Source organism: Lissotriton vulgaris, chromosome 2_1, assembly GCF_964263255.1.
Source record: "Lissotriton vulgaris chromosome 2_1, aLisVul1.2, whole genome shotgun sequence".
Lineage (NCBI taxonomy): Eukaryota > Metazoa > Chordata > Amphibia > Caudata > Salamandridae > Lissotriton > Lissotriton vulgaris.
Genome location: NC_141687.1, coordinates 210,839,580 through 210,857,996, shown reverse-complemented (window position 1 = coordinate 210,857,996; position 18,417 = coordinate 210,839,580). Strand labels below are relative to the sequence as shown.

The following is an 18,417-nucleotide window of genomic DNA, read 5'->3' as shown; positions in this document are numbered from 1 at the left end:
CTCAAATTCTAACTCTGTTTTGAAACATGCGGTTTGTTCTTTTTATCTTGTTTTATGCTTAACCACATCGCTGCTGTGCATTTTCCCCTCCTGTGCTGATCCTTAGTGAGTCCCATTGTTCATGACGAGCTCAGCTCGTCATCAGCACAGCTCCACTGTGCCTCATGATGAGCAGAGCTCGTCATGAGCATGGAAGGGGTTAATGCACTTATGACCAGTTCTACGGGGAACAGACTTTTATACAGCTTTGAATACGCTTCTTTTTATATAAGACAGAGCTTACTTATCATAATTTTTCATAGTTCGAATCCGTGGTTTTTGTTAACGTAACTTCTCACTCGCAAAACATTAAATGGCCTTAGTTCTTGAAAAACCTATATAATTCCTTTTTGAGCAAGGGGGTATGATTTTGTTCCTGGAGGAACATAATTTTGGCTCTACCCTTACACATCACAAATAGTCAATATAAACTTGCATTTAGCACATGTACTTTGTGTGTCCTAGTAATATTAATGTAAAGTGTTGCACTTGACATCACTATTGAAGTGCACCGTGTACTCCCTCTTAGTGGGGATATCCGTGCCATTCGTCCACCACACCCCCCCACCACAAAGACACTTTACACGAACTTGGTGTTCACTGCGTAGCTTTTATTACTTGTCAATAACACCATCTTTATTTGTTATTAAACCTCCAACTTTTGACCAATTGTAATAACCATCAAAATACCATTACTGAACATAAGGAGGCGCAGTATCCATCTGCGCCACAGGTTACCATGTGTTTACAATTAGTCAGCTCTAGATCCACTCGAGGTGTGTTGTACCAGCAGGACACAACCCAACCCCTTACCGCTTAATACCATTACTGAACATAAGGAGGCGCCGTATCCATCTGCGCCACAGGTTACCATGTAGTTACAATTTGTCAGCTCTAGATCCACTCGAGGCGTGTTGTACCAGCAGGACACAACCCAACCCCTTACCACTTCATCCATATGAGATACCATGTTGCTTCATCCAAGCACCGGCTACTAGGGTAGGGCCGGAGAGTCCAGGACCACCAGCAGGACGGCCCCCTCTCCCGCCAGCCCAGAGCCCCAATGACTGCCTCCCTGTTGCAAGGTGAGGCAGTTTCCGCATAAAGAAGTCTTGGGCCTTTTCCTCTTGTCCAGGACCCCGCCACAGGGCAAGTAGCCCACTGGCGCTCTTAATGCTGCGCCCCCCCCCCTCCCCCAGCTGCTCCACCTTCCATTTGTGATGCTCTGGGCTATACTTTTGAATGCAACTCCATAGCCCCCCAGTATAGTTTGGACAAACAGCTCCAAGCCTGCCCTGGACAGCTCCAATCCCTCTGCCCAATACAAATTCGAGTTTAATGCCTGCAGCATACTATGCCTACTGGGATGAATTTGCAAACCCCGCTATAGTTTCGCTAACTCTTGATTCAGTTTTCTCAGACGTGTTTGCAGCGGCTAAAGACACTCCATCACCCCAGACTCTACTAGCGAACACCTCTGACCATAAGATAATGGTGTCCGCTAATACTCTCTTGACCCATGAGAAGGTAGAGAACAGGGCCTTCTTCATCCCCTCCTGCCACCCGGAACCATATTTTCACCCCCAAAGTGAATAACCAACACATCTGGAATGGGCATACCATCGTCCAGCGCACTCTGCAAATGGCCTGCAACGTCCTCCACACAATGCCCATCAATACCTAACCAATTATGGTTGACTCCCATGGCCCTTTGCATTCCCAATTCTCCGGGCTCTGTGTATAATCGAATCTCCACACCAGCATACCTGCGTCTCCTTACTTGACACCACTGCATATAAGCCCCCAGACAAAAGACAGAAGAGGGCATAATTATCAAACCGCCGAAACCCCTGGTTCCTACCTACACCAGATGTAGTCTGACCTAGCTCTTGATCGTAGCTGGACCCAAGCGGCTTTCCCTAGCGGGTCCGTTTTTGACCTCCTTACTCTGACCTGCATTACGTCGTCCCCAGTCACCCCGCATTACCCATGCCAATCCCTCCTTTTCTGTCCGCCTTAGAGCTCGATACGAGCTCCGATATCCTGAATGCTCCTAAAAAGGCGAAGGAATACGCAAATCTCAGCAGATGTACTACGTATGACGACCAACACACCTGAGGTAACACGCTCAGGATATTTACCAACCTACTGGCATCTATGGGTCTCCAGTCATCCTTCACGCTTGGAGCCAGCCTTTCCCAACCTTTTAGAGCCCGCCTAACTCTAACATACTTGGTAGGATCCGCTACCTCTTTTAATCCAGCAAAGAAGGCAATTGCAGACAACTGCCTCCTAACAATGGTCAACGACCGCCCCTTCTCTTTCTGATGAACTATGAACCGTAGCACCCCCTGTGTGGTGAATTCCACTGTGCTCCCATCTTTCCACACCACTTCTATGTATACCTGCCATGCCTTCTCATACTTCCACTTAGTCTTGCGCGCCATCGACGCCGCTATGAGTTCGGGAGCAATGGGGCCCAAAACCTCCTTAAGCTTTCCGGGAAGGCCGTCATCTGAACGCCCACCTGCGGCCATCACGCTCTGAATTCTGTCAACTTAAAAAGAGACAGAGCCTCAGCCACTGCATTATCCACACCCGGTACATGTTTGGCAGTAAAATACACATTACGCCTGAGGCAACCCCGCACCATCTCTTGAAGCAAGCGAAGAACCCACATGCCCTTTGACTGTTCACTGCCAGGAGTACCGACATGCTGCCTGACCAAAACACAATGCGCTTGTTCTCTAGTCACCTTGACCTAGCACTGCACCGAACCCCACACTGCCTGCCGCATCTGTGTAATGCTCTAACTCACTGTTCGCCTGTGTCGGGTGTTGCCCAATCCCCGAACCATTGAAACACTCCAAAATTGTCTCCACATGACCAAGTCATCCTATACCCCCACCGATAGCCTAGTGTGGTGGTGTGTTTTTTCCTTAAACCTGACATCGCCCTGTCAATATTCCTGGAGAAGACCATGCCCATGGGCATAATTCATAAAGCAAAATTGAGTTGCCCCACCAACCCATGCACCTGCAACTGGCGCAAGGTAACCTCGCGTGCCCTTAATCACTATTCCAAAGGGTTTTGAAAAGCCTATGTTAGGTCCTAACAAGCACCACATGAGATGATCTGCTCATGTTCTGCAGGCCCAAATCCACCTACTGCAGTCCCCACTGAGCTACGATCCAACAGTTCCTTGCAGTTACCAGATTAAATGGTGTCAGAAACTGGATGAAATGGTGCAGGAATAAATTAGGCCTGATAGTGTTATTAAAGTCAAGTGAAACCAACTCCAGTGTGTCAGAAACCTGCTAAAATCGTGCATGAAATAAATTAGAAGTTATTAAATTAAGTGAAATTTACCCCAGTGAGCTCAAAGTAATTGATGATGAGAGACTTGTCAATAATGAGAGACAAGTACTTATGGATAAACCGCTTATATTGCAATGTCTGTTCTACGTAATGTGATGCCATATTATGACATATCTGACAATCCGCCCGGCACCATGCCCACTTGTTTCTTACTGTGTGTAAAAGATACCATAACGCGTTTTAGCAACCAAGCTCAAAGGAAGCCACTACAACCGTGAGGCCCCCCCACGGGCTAGCCGGGCAAGCTCTATCCACCTGGCCCCGAGGATAATCCCCCTTAACGTGTGGCCACCACCGAAATTTTAACGTGTTAGCACCAAGGGAGAAACTTGTATCTGATTAAGTATCCCCATATCAATGAGCCCGCTGAGACGCAAACTCGCTTCCCTCCTTGCCGTTCAGGTTCCCATTCCACCAACATGGCATATCCTATGGCAAGATCCATACTGTTACCACAGACAACCTGGACTCCTTCCCATGTGTGCTGGCTCCGATATGACGGCCATCCTTAAGTTCCTGCCAGTTGCCGTCCGGCGACCATGTAACCGCCCTTCTCAGCATAGTGCGCCCCCGCCAGCATATAAAGGAAAAGAAAACAAGCAGTTAATATTAGATGGTCTTCCACTTCGAAGGCGCTCATATGTGAGGAGCAGAAAGTTCATCTTAATAAACCCTGAGCAATTTCCTGGTATAACCGCTGTAGCTTCAATGCTCTCTGAAGCTGCTCATACCTATGCGTAAGCTATGCAAGCACGCTCAGCATAACACACACACTCAGCCCCTGAAATCTAAGGGAATTACCATTTTATTTGCTGGTAACCGCAGTAAAAACAGTCTTATTCAACCTTGACGAGCACCATTTCCACCTTTTAACTACTCCCCGGCAGTGTTGCTTATTTCTTCAACCCAGAAAAATGTACTCCTGTTTTCGTGCTTTTTCCAGCTGTAAAATAGTACAGAACCATTGTCTGCACTGACCCGTGGTACAGCTTACTTAAACTGTCTGCTTATGCCCAGAGGTCCTTGCAACCCCATATTCCACATACTTAAAAACGGTCTGCTGACGCCCAGAGGTCCTTGCAAACCCAATATTCCACAAGGGTACACAGCAGGATGGACGGAACATGTACTTTCCCTATTGCCTCCTGCAACCTATGAGTGCATCCAACCAATGTGTGCCTGCCATTCATTGGGACTTCTCACCCTCTGCATACAGCACTAATCTCGGCATTGCTCTGCAAATTCCTCTCCAGAATCACATTCTCAAGCCTCTCTAGCAATCATGTACACCTCTGTTTTAGAGGACACTATGCTATGCAAGTAATTTTCAATTTTACAATGTTTTAAATTTTTTCCTATAGATCTAAGTTACAGCTATCCATATCGACAACACTGGCTGTCACACTTGATACCATGCCGAAAGGGAGTAGGGTGCACTATACATTCTCCTTGCTTGGACTGGTGTTAGCAAACCAAAGAGTAGCTATTAGATGGCTATCGTCCACGACGCCTACAAGCCTGAAGTGGAAGGCTTACTTGGGATAATTGGCCCTATCTAAGGAAAAAAGTATAACCGACGTTAGAATTGACGAAAAAATGGAAGAGGACTGTTTTTAATGCTATAGAGGAGCCCCTAGTCCCGCCGTCAAGTAACGTCCAGGAGCTTAGCCCGGCTACTCTCACACCCATCTGAGATAATGCATAGAATGCCCAGGCATAGGTTGACAAGGCTGGAGATGGAGGACATGGATAGCCCTGTATCCTGACATTAGGCACCTGCTGTGACCTGTGACACCTACAGTTGTACTGTTTTGTTCTGTAAATTTGCCCAAGGACTCTACATATTTTTATGAAAGCAATGAAGGTGGGTATCGTTTCCTTTCATAGTTTTAGATTTGTATCTCCAGTTAAGATGCCTTTCAGAGGGGAAACATTGGTTACATCACGGTGTTCACACCGCAATACGTTTACAATGCAGGCATTACAACGCAAGTCATTACAATGACTTGCGCCGGATGGTGCTCTAAGCTAAGGAATAGTATGATTTACTATTCCAACACCTTAGTCCAGCGCTAGTCGTGACTTGCATTGTAATGCCTGCGCTGTAACGTAACACCGTCTATGCTTTGACCTTAAGTTTGGGTCATGGGTCTCTTGAACAAAAAGTTACCTGTGCTTTTGTTGTGTTTTTTTTTGGTTATTGTGGCACTACGTTTGAGACTTGTTTCTTGTTCAGAGCTCCACAGTGTTGTTCAGAAGCACAAGACTGTTCGTCCTGTACAGTCACTTTTTTTTAATATATATTCTGATCTGTGCTATGGTGAAATATTACTTTGAATTGTCAGTACAGTACGATCCTTCTCTCTTTGTTGCAGAGAGTTCCAGTGGGTGTCCCACTTACCAGTCAGTGGGTTCCTTGATGAGGCCACACTACATCTGATGAGTATACCACGTTGCGGTGTCAAGGACTCAGACAGTTACACCCAATGGACAGAGAGAATAAATGCCTTATTTACAGGCAGACGACGCAGCAAAAGACGCATGAAGCGTTACTCCCTCCAAAGTGCGTTTGTAAGGTTGTTCTTTGTTTTTACATCAACGCTGATGCGTCAGCTAAGCAATTACATGTATCTCTTATGTTCTGTTGTAATAACTCTGAAATAGTTGCAAATATTTTTCTTGATTATTGGTTTGCGAATTAATTTTGTCGATTTAAATAGTGTTTAGCATATCTTCACTTCTTACTTTCATTTAATATAAAGGTAAGGGATTATAGGGACATGTTCTCTAATACTTGAATTCTGCATTTAGTCATGGGTTATGCTGAAGTTCCTACTTCTGCATGAAAACTGCCTAATAAATTCGTGGAGAGACCTTTTCAAAGCACTGATCGAAAACTTATTTGCGTGAGAGTTCTTGGATTACTTATACAGATTCTAAACCAGCAGGCCATTTGATGTATTTATTAGCCTACCACATCTCCCCACTGTCAGTTGTTTTCCCCCACATGGACCTTTTCACTGATGTTCATGTCCGTTAAATACCTGTGTCTATATAAAAGGTTTACAAAAACTTTTAAAAAGAGGATACTTCCACCTTGTGCCTATATAAGGGCACATTTATGTTTTACCTTAAAATAGCCAATTAAATATTTAGCAGAACCCCATTACAGACTGAAGCCTCCGAAGCTTTTCAATAGCCACTTTTAATAACTAAAAATTGAAAGTGGGCAGAAAGATCAGCACACCTTGAGAGTGGAGCACTACCCTGTCGCTTTCAGCCTTGCTATCTGAAACTCATTTTGAGGCTGCATTTCACGTGGCAGATCAGACTCCTCTCTGTGGAATAGAAGGTTAGTTTCAAGTTTGATCAAAACCTACTCTAGTTGCAGGCCTGTATTTATTTTTAAAAACTTAGCACAGGGAAACAGAGAGCTAAAGGATATGGAGTAGATCATGGGAGGAAGGTGTTGTGTCCTGCTGGTGGGGCAGTCGGCACACCAAACACAGGACAACAGGTTAGTGTGGAAACACTTCTTTATTTCTTAACTGGGAGCATGTCGCAGCACGTCCGTCCTCTGGTCAGTCCTGGCTTCTCTGTCTCCTTCCTGTACCTAACCTGGTCACCTCCCTCATGACCCACAGGGTCCTAGTGTCCTCCTGTTCTATTGTCCTGTCTGTCGGGTCACGACATCGTCACGACAGAAGGGGAAGGTAACATGTTATGAGTAACTCATATGGCAATGGCAAAGACATTCTGAGATCATGTAGGCGAAGTGTAAAAGGAACATGAGATAAATCGAAGACTGGGGTGGACAACAAAGAATTGGTTGAAGCTAAGATTTTCTTTGTTAAAGTAATCCAACTCTAACAGGACACCGTGGAATAAAAAGGTGAACTCCTAATAATAGATTTCTTGCAGGCAAAACCAGAAAAAATTAACAGAATAGAAACAGGTTAAGGTAGGACTGTGCTCTTATGTCAGACCAAATTAGGTTGATTTCTGATGAGCATTTTTTACTTCATACTTTTGTCACCTTAGAGCTAGTTGCGCCGCAGCCAATAATTGCACAATCCTTTCATGGTTTACACTCTCAAATGTATTCTCTCGTTAATTGTTTTAAGGTGTACTACATCCCAGGGTTTATAATGATATTTTATCTGTCCATCCTAAAAATCCTTGCCAGATTCTTCTGGATGAGCAGGATTTGGGTTTAAAAGTGTAGAGTTGGCCTGAAGCTTAGGACAAATTGAGCTACAGCTGTACTCTGCTTCCTTTTAGTCATTTGTGGTTTCCTTAGCAATCTCTTTTTTTATATGTGAGATAATGATGAATTGCGGGTGAGTCCATGTGTAGATTTTGGTTTCTAATGAGGCCCTGGCCTGTAATTGTCCGATTTCTTTAAGCTGTTTGGCTTCTTTGTTTTTTTTTTTTTTTTCTTTTTTTAAACCTTTATTTATGAATGCACAATACACAGCGTCTGCCTACAACCCCGCAGGGCCGGCCGCTATGACATATAAGGATGATTAAACGGTAGATTTGAAGACAGTACGTTGTTAAAGCAATCTATCGAGACTACATTGCCGGACGGAACATAGCGCCATATCAAATAGGATAAGAAAGGTTTAATTTTATAATTTTGTCAAAGAACAACAACACACAAACACATGGTATCATAATGGCAAGGGTCGCTAGAGGGGTGGGAGAGGGGGGGGAGAGCACAAATAAATAAGGAAACCTATATGACGAGGGGGGGCGGGCACGGGGGAGAAAGCAGAGACTATACTGGGAATTAGGAACGGAACGTCAATCATGGGGAGGAGGGGAGAGGAACCTCATAGTCAAGTGGAGGGGAGCAAATGTCTCCTCGGTACTTGTTCCACTGCGCCCAGACCCTGGACCATTTCTTGGGACGCCCCCGTGCCTCATAAACAGTTTTCTCTCGGAACATGCACCAGTCCATGTTCTCTTTCCAGGCACTGAGCGATGGTAGTCTAGGAGAGCCCCAGAGCTGCGCTATATCTCTCTTTGCAACCATATTGCCCAGAGTGACCCATAGTGTCTGGGCAGCATTACAATCGGACGGTTCCCATACATTCAGCAAGCAACGTCGTGCTTCGGGAAGGAGAGGGATCCCAGTGACACGACCCATAACATCATGCACTCTAGACCAGAAGGCTGCAATCATCGGGCATTCCCATAGAACATGAAGGAAGGTACCATCCATACCACACCCACGCCTGCACCGTCCATCCGAAACCAAACCCATCCGCACCAGACGCATACCGGTCAGATACACTCGGTGGAGGATCTTCAACTGGACAAAGCGAAGTCGAGCCGGGATAGCCACCTCCTTAGGGGAGGATACAGCTGACTGCCAGTCCTCGTCATCGAGCTCGAGCCAGTCAGCCGTCCAGGTAGCACGAAGTTTCTCGAGTTAGTCGGCTCTGTTGTTGACAAGCTTCTTATATATTAAAGAAATCGTGCTATCGGGGACATGGCCATCTAAAACACGATCCTCCAAGGGGGAGGACTGCGGGATATCAGTACCAGATGGAAAGACGGAGGTCAAGGCATGTCGAACCTGCATGTACCGGAAGTGCTCCCTATCATCGAGCCGATATTCCAGTTTCAATACCTCGAAGGATTTAACAGCGCCTCGAGCCCATAGATCCTCCACCCTACTGATCCCAATCATGTCCCACTTCTCGAATCCCTTCGTCTTCCACAGATTGCCCAACCGATCCGAGTCGTACAAGGGCGTCATACGTGTCAGTTTACCACCCCAACCCGTGGCCATAGTAGCATCTCTCCATGCCCGCACGGCACATTTCGTCGGGCCTGTAAGGAGTCGAAAGGGTGCCTTCGAGTACAGGGCCCTATTGAAGTTGCCACCGGGCAAAAGTAATTTATCCAAAGCAAAGGCGGGAGCGGGTTCCGAGGCGTACGTCGCATGGTTGATAGCGCTCAGGTGTGAGGCCCAGTAATAGAGTCTAATATCCGGCAACGCAATACCACCATCATACCATGAGAGGGTGAGTTTGGACAAGGCGATACGGGCACGACCATCCCAAATCAGCTGCCGCTGTAAACTCTCAACCTCTCGGAAGTAGCGAGCAGGGACAGGATCAAAAAAATTCTGCAGAGCGTAAAGAAACCGGGGGAGCGACATCATTTTAAAGAGTGCCGCTCGGCCCAATGGGGATAGAGGCAACTCACGCCACCGTCGCACGTCCTGCTTGAGTCTGCGGAGCGGAGCATACAAGTTCCGCTCATAGCGGACCGAAGAGACCATAGAGATATAGATCCCCAGATACTTGAAGCCATCAGTCGCTACCAATATGGGAAACCTGCGAGGCAGAGGCGGGAGCGCCCCGGCTATAGCGTAAACACAGGACTTGGTCCAATTAATGACTAGTCCCGAATTCTTACCGAAGGATGTGAGAACGTCGAAGAGGACGTTAAGCGACTTTTGAGGGGAGGTAAGATAAAGGAGGATATCATCCGCGTACAAGGAGACACGATCCTCGAGATCCGGGGACCATCTGATCCCCTTAATGGAGGGCTCCCACCGTAGCCACGCAGCAAGGGGCTCAAGCGCCAATGCGAATAGAAGCGGGGAGAGCGGGCAGCCCTGACGGGTGCCGCGGCCTAAGGGGAAAGGGTCAGAGCATCTACCATTCACCACGACCTGAGCCAATGGTCGTTCATAAAGGAGCCTGACCCATGCGATGAAATTAGGACCGAAGCCAAACTTAGCGAGAGCTGCCCAGAGATAGGGCCATTCGATAGTGTCGAAAGCCATAGTGGCGTCTAAGGAGGCCACCACTGCCGGCTCAGTGAGAATTGGAGCCCTCGCGAGAACACCGTGAAGCCTACGCAGGTTAAGGGCCGTGTTCCTATGCGGGATGAAACCGGATTGATCCGGATGGATCAAGTCGCAAATCACCTTAAGCAGCCGATTGGCCAGAATCTTGGCCAGGATTTTGGGTTCCGCGTTAAGGAGAGAGATGGGGCGGTAGGAAGTGCAGCAGTCACGGGGCTTACCGTCTTTATAAATGACCACTATGGTGGCAAGGCGCTGCTCGAGGGGGAGGCTTCCAGCCTCTACCGCCTCGAGGAACATGTTGCGCAGGTGGGCGGCCATTTTGTCCGGACAAAGTTTGTAAAGTTCAATGGGCAGTCCATTCGGGCCCATCGCCTTCCCCGAGCGCAGAGATCGGATAGCAAGAGCGATCTCATCAACAGTGAAAGGGGCTTCCAAGGCAAGACCATCTTCGTCTGAAACAGTAGGCAAGGCAATATCTCGCAATAGCAGCCTGGAATCAGCCTCATCCCGATCACTAACAGGCGTGTAAACCTTCCGGAAGTGGTCAACAAAGCAATCAACAATTTCACCAGGATCGGAGACACGCTCACCGGACTCACGAACGATGACAGGCACAACACGACTCGCTCGTTCAGCCTTATCCAGCCATGCCAAGAGCTTGCTAGCTTTGTCACCCACATCATACAGTCGGCCTAGTTGGTTCGCTCGCATCAATTTAGCAGCATCAGTGACACAGGCTCTATAGTCGGCTTGCTTTAGTTCCAAAGTGTGCAACAGTGCAGGCGTGTCATCTCCACCCAACCCACTTTCAAGCGCAGTGATCTCAGTTTCAAGAGCAATAACAGCCTCCCTCTTCACCCTACGTTCAGCAGCAATGAGCGATAGAGCGGCACCTCTGATAACCGTATTGAAGGCTTCCCAGAGAACAGTAGGGGAGGCGACTGAGCCCACATTCTCGTCAAAATAACAATCAATTGCCTTCACTAAATCTGAGCGGAGCCGGGGGCTACGAAAATGCCAGGGAGGGACAGGGGGAATTCTGTTTCCAAGTAAACCACCCACAGAAATCTTAATCATCAAGGGGGAATGGTCCGAGATACCCCGGGGAAGATGTCGTACCTCCCGGACAGTGGACTGAGTGGAAGCCAACATAAAGAAATAATCGATACGCGAGAGGCTGCCATGGGCACCAGAGTGGAAAGTGTATTGCTGGAGTGCGGGGTGCAGTGAGCGCCAAACATCCACCAGACCAAAAGTATCAGCCATCTCATTGAGCCACATTTGGGACGGCAGCAGGGCTCTAGGGGGAAGTCGATCACATTCACCAGACATAACAGAATTAAAGTCCCCGCCCAAAATTAACAATCCATCAGGAAGGCCAAGAAGAGTCCTGCCAAGATCAGCGTAGGTGGTAGCCTGCAGTCCCGGGGGAACATAGACAACAACCAGCACAATCTGTTTACCCTCCCACCTCCCAGAGACAGCAGCATACCGCCCACGGTCGTCAAGGATAACCTCGTCAATAGCCAAGGCGAGGGAGGACTTCACCATGATACCCACTCCCCGGGACCCAGAGGTGAAACCAGCATGGGCGATCAGGCGATAACCCCGGCGGTCGAGGGCATTGCAAGCATTTCCAATTAAGTGGGTCTCCTAAAGGAACACAACATCTGGGGCATGTCGTCTCAAAAATTGCAACACAATACCCCGCTTGATCCTGTCACCCAACCCGTTGACGTGCCAAGAAAGAACCCGCATTTCACCCCCCCCCCCATTGCGGCACAGGCAATCCACCCCACCCCCCCTCCACAACCCAAAGTTCGGAATATTTGCAATCAATAAAATACCATGAAAAATGAAACATAACAAACAAAACAGAACACCATCAAATCCCCAGAAAGCAACCCCCCAACGGAAACCCGGTACAACACCCCCCTCCCTGCACCCCTGCTGACTAAAAAGCCACCCCCAACTGCAGTGTGCCTGTCGCCCCATCTTATCTACACAAAGAACCCCCCGAGGAGGAAGGGAGAAATCACCCGTTCCCGCACCGCCACGGGCATAACCATAGAGCACACAGTTAATTTACTCTGTACAGTGCGTAGTCTCAATCTGGACCTCCGGGGGCCCATGTTACTCCTGGGCCGTTGCACCACCTTCCGCACCACCAGGGCCTCCGCTCTCAGAGTCCTCCGTCGGCAACGAGTCCAACCAGTCGGCAACACGCTCCGGCTGATCAAAAAAGTAGGCACGTTCTCTAAACTCTATCCGCAGTCGGGCTGGAAACAACATGGCGTACTTCAGTCCCCGGTCTCTCAGGCGACGCTTCACTCAGAGGAACCCAGATCGTTGTCGCTGCACTTGGGGAGTGAAGTCCGGATAGATGGAGATAGAGTTATTGTCATATTTCAACGGGCCGTGTTTACGGGCGGCTTGGAGGATAGCATCCCTATCTCGATAGTGAAATAGCCTTGCGATGATAGGCCTCGGCGGGCCTCCTGGTTTCACCCGTCCTCCTGGAAAACGATAGGCGCGCTCTACGGCAAAGAACTTACTTAGTCCAGCCGGAGCAAGTTTAGCAACGATTAGTTCCTCGACCAGTAAATCGATCGAGGCAGCACCATCACTTTCCGGTACTCCAACCAGGCGTATGTTGTTCCGCCTGGCCCTGTTGTCATAGTCCTCCATACGTTTAAGCAGCAGATCTTGCGAGGCACGCAGATTCCCAATCTCAGACTGCGCCTCCGCCATGTCCGTTACCAGGCTCGACGCCTTCAGGTCTGGTGCCTTCACCCTTTCGTTAGTTTTGGCAAGATCGGCCCGAATAAGAGTAACGTCCACAGCCACCGTGTCTATTTTGGACACAATGGCTTCATACTGCTGACTCATGTCGGCCTTATGTCCAGAGATGGCCGCCAACAGGTCTTGGAGCGATACTTCAGATGAAGACGACATGTCTGTCTGAGGTCCTTCAGCGCCCACGCTTGTGACACCGGGGGATCCTCTCGGCTGGGTGTAGCGTTTGATCATATTAGACTGGACCGAACCCCCCCGGGTGACAGCGTTCCTGCGTTTTCCGGCCTCAGGTTTTGTCGCCATGTTGCAGTCGATGGAGGTCAAGAACCCAAGAGTGGCAGTGGAACGGGAAAAAGTCCAGAAATTCCGCAGCGCAGGTCGAGGAGGGAATATAGCAGGCCTCCTTGCCAGTCCAATAATGGAAAGCGCTCACTGTGAGGGCAGCAGGCGAAGACAAAGTAGGAGGAGACAGGGACGATGAGGCCGGAAACCGAAAGTGAAAGTGGTACACCACCGGTGGGCCAGATGCCAGGCAGCCATTGTTGTTGCATTACAGCTCGGCCATAATAGGCAGCCGAGTCCCCGGTCACGTCCGTGGGCAGGCCAAAAAGTTGGAGACGACCGAAAAATGGTCCCCGAGGTCCGATTTCGACCAAAAAAGGATCGTCAGCATCAGTAAGGGTAGCACTTCAAAAGCCCGTCGAATTGATCAGGATAGGTGCAGGATAGATAAAGAAGGGCGGCGCGGGTCTCGGGAGCTCTCTGCTCACGCGACCATCTTGGATGCCCGCGTAGCTCCTCCTTCGTTTGGCTTCTTTGTTAACCCATTTGCAGATGCAAAAGGGCCTGTTGTGTTTTTTCTTTCTGTATCGTGTGGCCTGGGTTAAAACAATCTTGGCTACATGGTTCTTTTCTGGGTCAGGTCTTCAATGCTCATGGCTGGACTCTTTCACAGCACACACTTTATCTCAGTATCTTTAACAATCGTGTCTTCATATGAAGGAGGTCATGTTTTTATATCTAGATGGGGTAGTTTATCATAAACTGAAGCTGCACTAAAAGATGTTCCATTAAACGTTGGGCAAGAGTTTAACAAGTGGGGGAAACATTTCAGGAAACTTTTTTTATGCTTCCCCAAAGTCTTTCAGGTCTTTTCTAGGCAGCACTTGTGCTGTCTCTTCAAGACATGCAGTATTCAGAATATGGGTGTAAAGCTCCACCTACTTTCCGCCCATCTTTTTAATTGGCTGCTGTCCATGTCCTTTGTAAATGGTGGTTTTTAATTGGTCTACAGGCTTAGTAGTCTCTCCTTAGTACTGCCTAGTCTCTTCTTGTAACCTCCCGCGAGGACATCCCCTGTTACATGTGTTGTTACTCCCTAAGTTTTAACACCCCGTGCTCATAACGAGCTCAGCTCGTCATGAGGCACGGTTGCGCTGTCGTCATGAAACGCGCAGCGCTCACAAGTGGGGCTAATTCCCCCGCTGTGCTGAGCGTTCGCTCACACGCGGGGCTAATTCCCCCGCTGTGCTGAGCGTTCTGAAAAACTGGCGTGTGAGCACAGCGCCGCCGTGCAGCATGATGAGCCGAGCTTGTCACAAGCACCGTGGCGTTGCGCGCGCCCCAACTCCCCCCAGCACCGTGGGGGAATTAGCCCCACGGTGAAGGGGTTAATTGCAACCTCAAGGCAGTATTTTCTTAAATTGCTTCATGCAGGACATACATTTGGTCCTAAGCTAGCCTAGCAGTGGTTACCTCACTCACTAGAACATCTCATATTTATATGAGACAGTCTATAAATTTCCCTTCATCAGCTCCAAACAGAGTACAAACTCAGACATTCATATAATAATTCTTTTCACATTTCAAATCTACTAATTGTACATATGGACATAACTATTTGAATGTACTTGTGTTTGTCTTGCATGCAATGCATTATGGGTATGGTGTATTTACCATATCTTCTGCAGGGTGCAGTACCACATGTGACCAAAAGAGGTCACCTCACGCCTCTTTTGGCCACATGTGGTACTGCACCCTGCAACTTGGCTAGGTAAAAAGCATTGGCATTTATAATGCCCAAAACTCAAACAAATGCCAGACCGATTGCATTTCTAATGCAATAGGTCTTGCATTTGTTAAAGTTAGAGCTGTTGACGTTGAAAATACAATGTTTTTTTTTAACTTTAACTTTTTTTATGTCGAGCCTAGAGTCAGCGCGCATGCGCTGCTCTTCGGGGCATGCTGTATTGCAGTATGTACTTTTAGCTCTGCCTACCATATTTGTCATTGGCTTGTGTCATTGTCCTCCGTAAATGCTGGCTGCTGATTGATTAATAGGCTAGTTAGTCCCTCCTTAGTACCGACTTTTCTTCATTTGTAACCTACCATGAGGATTGGCCCTTTTACTTCGGTTGTTACACGTATGCTTTATTTAGAGACTGGGAACACTATTTTCTTAATTGGCTTTCTTCTGACTGTGTTTGCAGGCAAGACACGCTCGCTCTCTCCCTCTTCATGCTTTTTTAAAATTTAAGTTGCACAGCCGCCTCAGATGGGATAATGGCAGACGTGCTTTTCTTTTACCTGAACATGAGTGTACTTGTTTTGTTATAGTGTATCGTCAGCTGTCCATTGATGTTACTACAGCCTTACCACTTTAAACATATAATTGCTCATATTTCAAGCAGCTGTTTACTGTTTTGCTTGGGTAGTTAATGATGCTCACTTGAGACCTCTAGGAGCAGCTTGCGGTACTGCACCTAGACATGCAGTGCTGGTGTCTTGCTCACTAGGGACCTCTAGCAGCAGCTTGTGTTACTGCACTGAGACATACAATGCTGGTTCCTGGCTCACTACTTTGCAATGCACAAGGTCTATCATTCCTGAAAGTATGAGCTATTGGCGTTAGCAACACCAATACCTGAAACTATTGGTAATGCGAGACCTATTGCATTGAAAATGCTTGTTTTGTACAGCCATACAGGATTGAAGTCTGCACTTTTCTTGAGCTATTCTTTCATCACTTTCTTTTCCACTTTTGTACAGCAAGATCTTTTGTTTGCACCCCGAGGAGGAGAGGTTTGGACTGCTTTTTATAATGAGTCTTACCCCTCGGACTTGCTATTGGAATTGGGATCTTGCTCCTTATGGAGGTCTCGTTTTCTTCTACAGGTTTGATAGAATTGATCACTTCCCACTTTTCGCTCACATTCATGTTTTTCCACTTTGCTGCCTCAGAGGGAATCAGGACATTCAGCTCACAATGCACATCTTCCCCATTTCCCTTTCAATTGGCTTGCAACATGATTTTGGCTAATTTCATTGAATGATAGTCATAGGAACCTTTGTACGACTCTAAACCGTGTATTGTTGTGCTCGAGTCCAGTAGCTCCAGATCATTACACTCTGTGGTTACCCTCTTTACAGCCACAATCTCTTGACCTTAGGCCTAGGGTTAATGGAGACTAGTTGTTATGGACTTGCTGGTGAGGTTACAAGGCATATCTTTGTGATGCATGACCCTTTCCCTCCCTTCCTCCTATACACTCCTTGGCTGCAGGCATTGCTTGGTGGAGATTGAGCAGCAGTTGTTTAGGTTTGCTCCAAAAGTTGGACTTTTTTTGAGCTGAGAAGAGGTTTAGGGGATTTAAAAGTAAGCGCAGCAATCAAGGACTGACATCACAAAGTTCTAAAAGAAATACTGACACCTTTGTTTTAATCACTAGGTTCTGATATGAGCTAGTCTAAACATTTGCTTCTCGAACTGTCGTCCGAGATTCATTGTTCAAGTTTAAAAAAAAAAATTATAACCTCACAACACTGAATTGCGATTAGCAACTGTGGTAACAACTGATGGGTAATTCTGCTCCCTCTTTCTTCTTACAGGTAAGAAGTGGTATAAACGCCACTTGACGTACAAGATAGAAAACTGGCCTCAGTATCTGTCTGAATACCAGGTAAGGCAGGTGGTGAAGACAGCATTTCAGCTATGGGGCAACGTCTCATCATTGACATTCTGGGAGGCAAAACAAGGCTCGCCAGATATCCGCCTGGCATTCTTCCATGGTGACCATAATGATGGAGCCAGCAATGCTTTTGATGGACCAGGTACTGCATTTCACTTCTGAAGGTTTGTTCACAATGTTATGCTGTATTGTTGTTTCTTCTCTCATAAGTGATTCAGATGTTTAGCTGCAGAAGGGATAGGCTCCCTTTGTCACCTTCTGCAATATAAAGAACTTTGGACCTGATTTAGAGTTCGGCAGATGGGATACTTCATCACAGATGTGACGGATATCCCATTCGCCGTCTGTTGTCAAACTATTCACTGTGTTGTACTGGTCAGTTGCTAAGATTGAGAAGTGAGGTGGAAATGAATCTCGAACTGTCATGCACTACCTAGCCATAGGGAAAGTGAGGTCACCAGAGGCTTAACAACCACTGTAACCACTGAGCAGTGGCTGAATGTGTTGAACATTTTTAAATGTTCCCTATGTAGTTTGAATGAACTCATGGACAAAAAAAACTGTGTGCAACGAGGTATGCAAAAATGACATGTTGATTTGAGAAGTGAGGGTGGGTTTCAAGTTAATTTCATGACGTTTACGGACAGCCCCACCAAACAAGCGTAAGATTTTGTAGTGTAGTTCCTATATTCCCAATAGGCTCTGCACATTGGAATAACATAAACAGCAGTGTAGACGTAGGACTGAGGTCATCTAGGTCTCTACTGACTATATTAGACTTAATTAGTGTTTGCCAGCTAGCTCAGGGGTCACTAGAAACTTTCTCGAAAGAATAGGGAGGGGTTAACTTTCCTGATTTAGACAATAAGGGATTAGCTTCTGACAACCATATAACATGACAACTTTGCTTCCCCAGAATAAGGAGTGTATGTCCAGAGTCGTGTGAAAACAATAGACAGCTATTTCACTCAGTCAATCGTGCATGCTTAATTTCACCAGGTTGCAGAGAAATAGAAAGAAGGGCGTTTTCAATAAAAGGTGTTAATTTATTGAGCAGTCTTCTTTCTCATGCAAGAGAAATGAATTGCCACAATTGCAATACTTATCATGAAGTAAAGTGCGTACAGTAAAAGGAGTATCATAAAATACTGTAAAAGCATTGATATAGTTAGCCATATGAAACTTTAAAACGGATAAAATATTTACATACATAAAAACATTGACTAACAAACTCAACTGGTGCTTCGGTCTCAGCGCCAGGATACCCTTGGGGGTGACAGTTGCGCTTAATAAGCAATAAATACAATACAATACAATACAATTCTAAGATACGCCTTCCCCGGTGTACCTGACCTAGGCCTAATACATGGGAAGGAGTAAGTAAGTTGCAGTTTTAAGTTAAGTTGG

At 47.0% G+C, this 18,417-nt stretch overlaps 1 protein-coding gene across 2 annotated transcripts in view; it reads left to right on the top strand.

The window, feature by feature from the left end:
* MMP28 (matrix metallopeptidase 28) overlaps positions 1-18,417 on the top strand; it is a 565,317-nt gene that overhangs the window by 218,014 nt on the left and 328,886 nt on the right. For both annotated transcript variants that reach the window (XM_086954754.1, XM_086954755.1), the window contains 2 exons: positions 5,793-5,980; positions 16,931-17,152. In XM_086954754.1, coding sequence (XP_086810880.1) covers positions 5,793-5,980; positions 16,931-17,152 — 410 coding nt within the window. The remainder of the gene's footprint in view (positions 1-5,792; positions 5,981-16,930; positions 17,153-18,417) is intronic.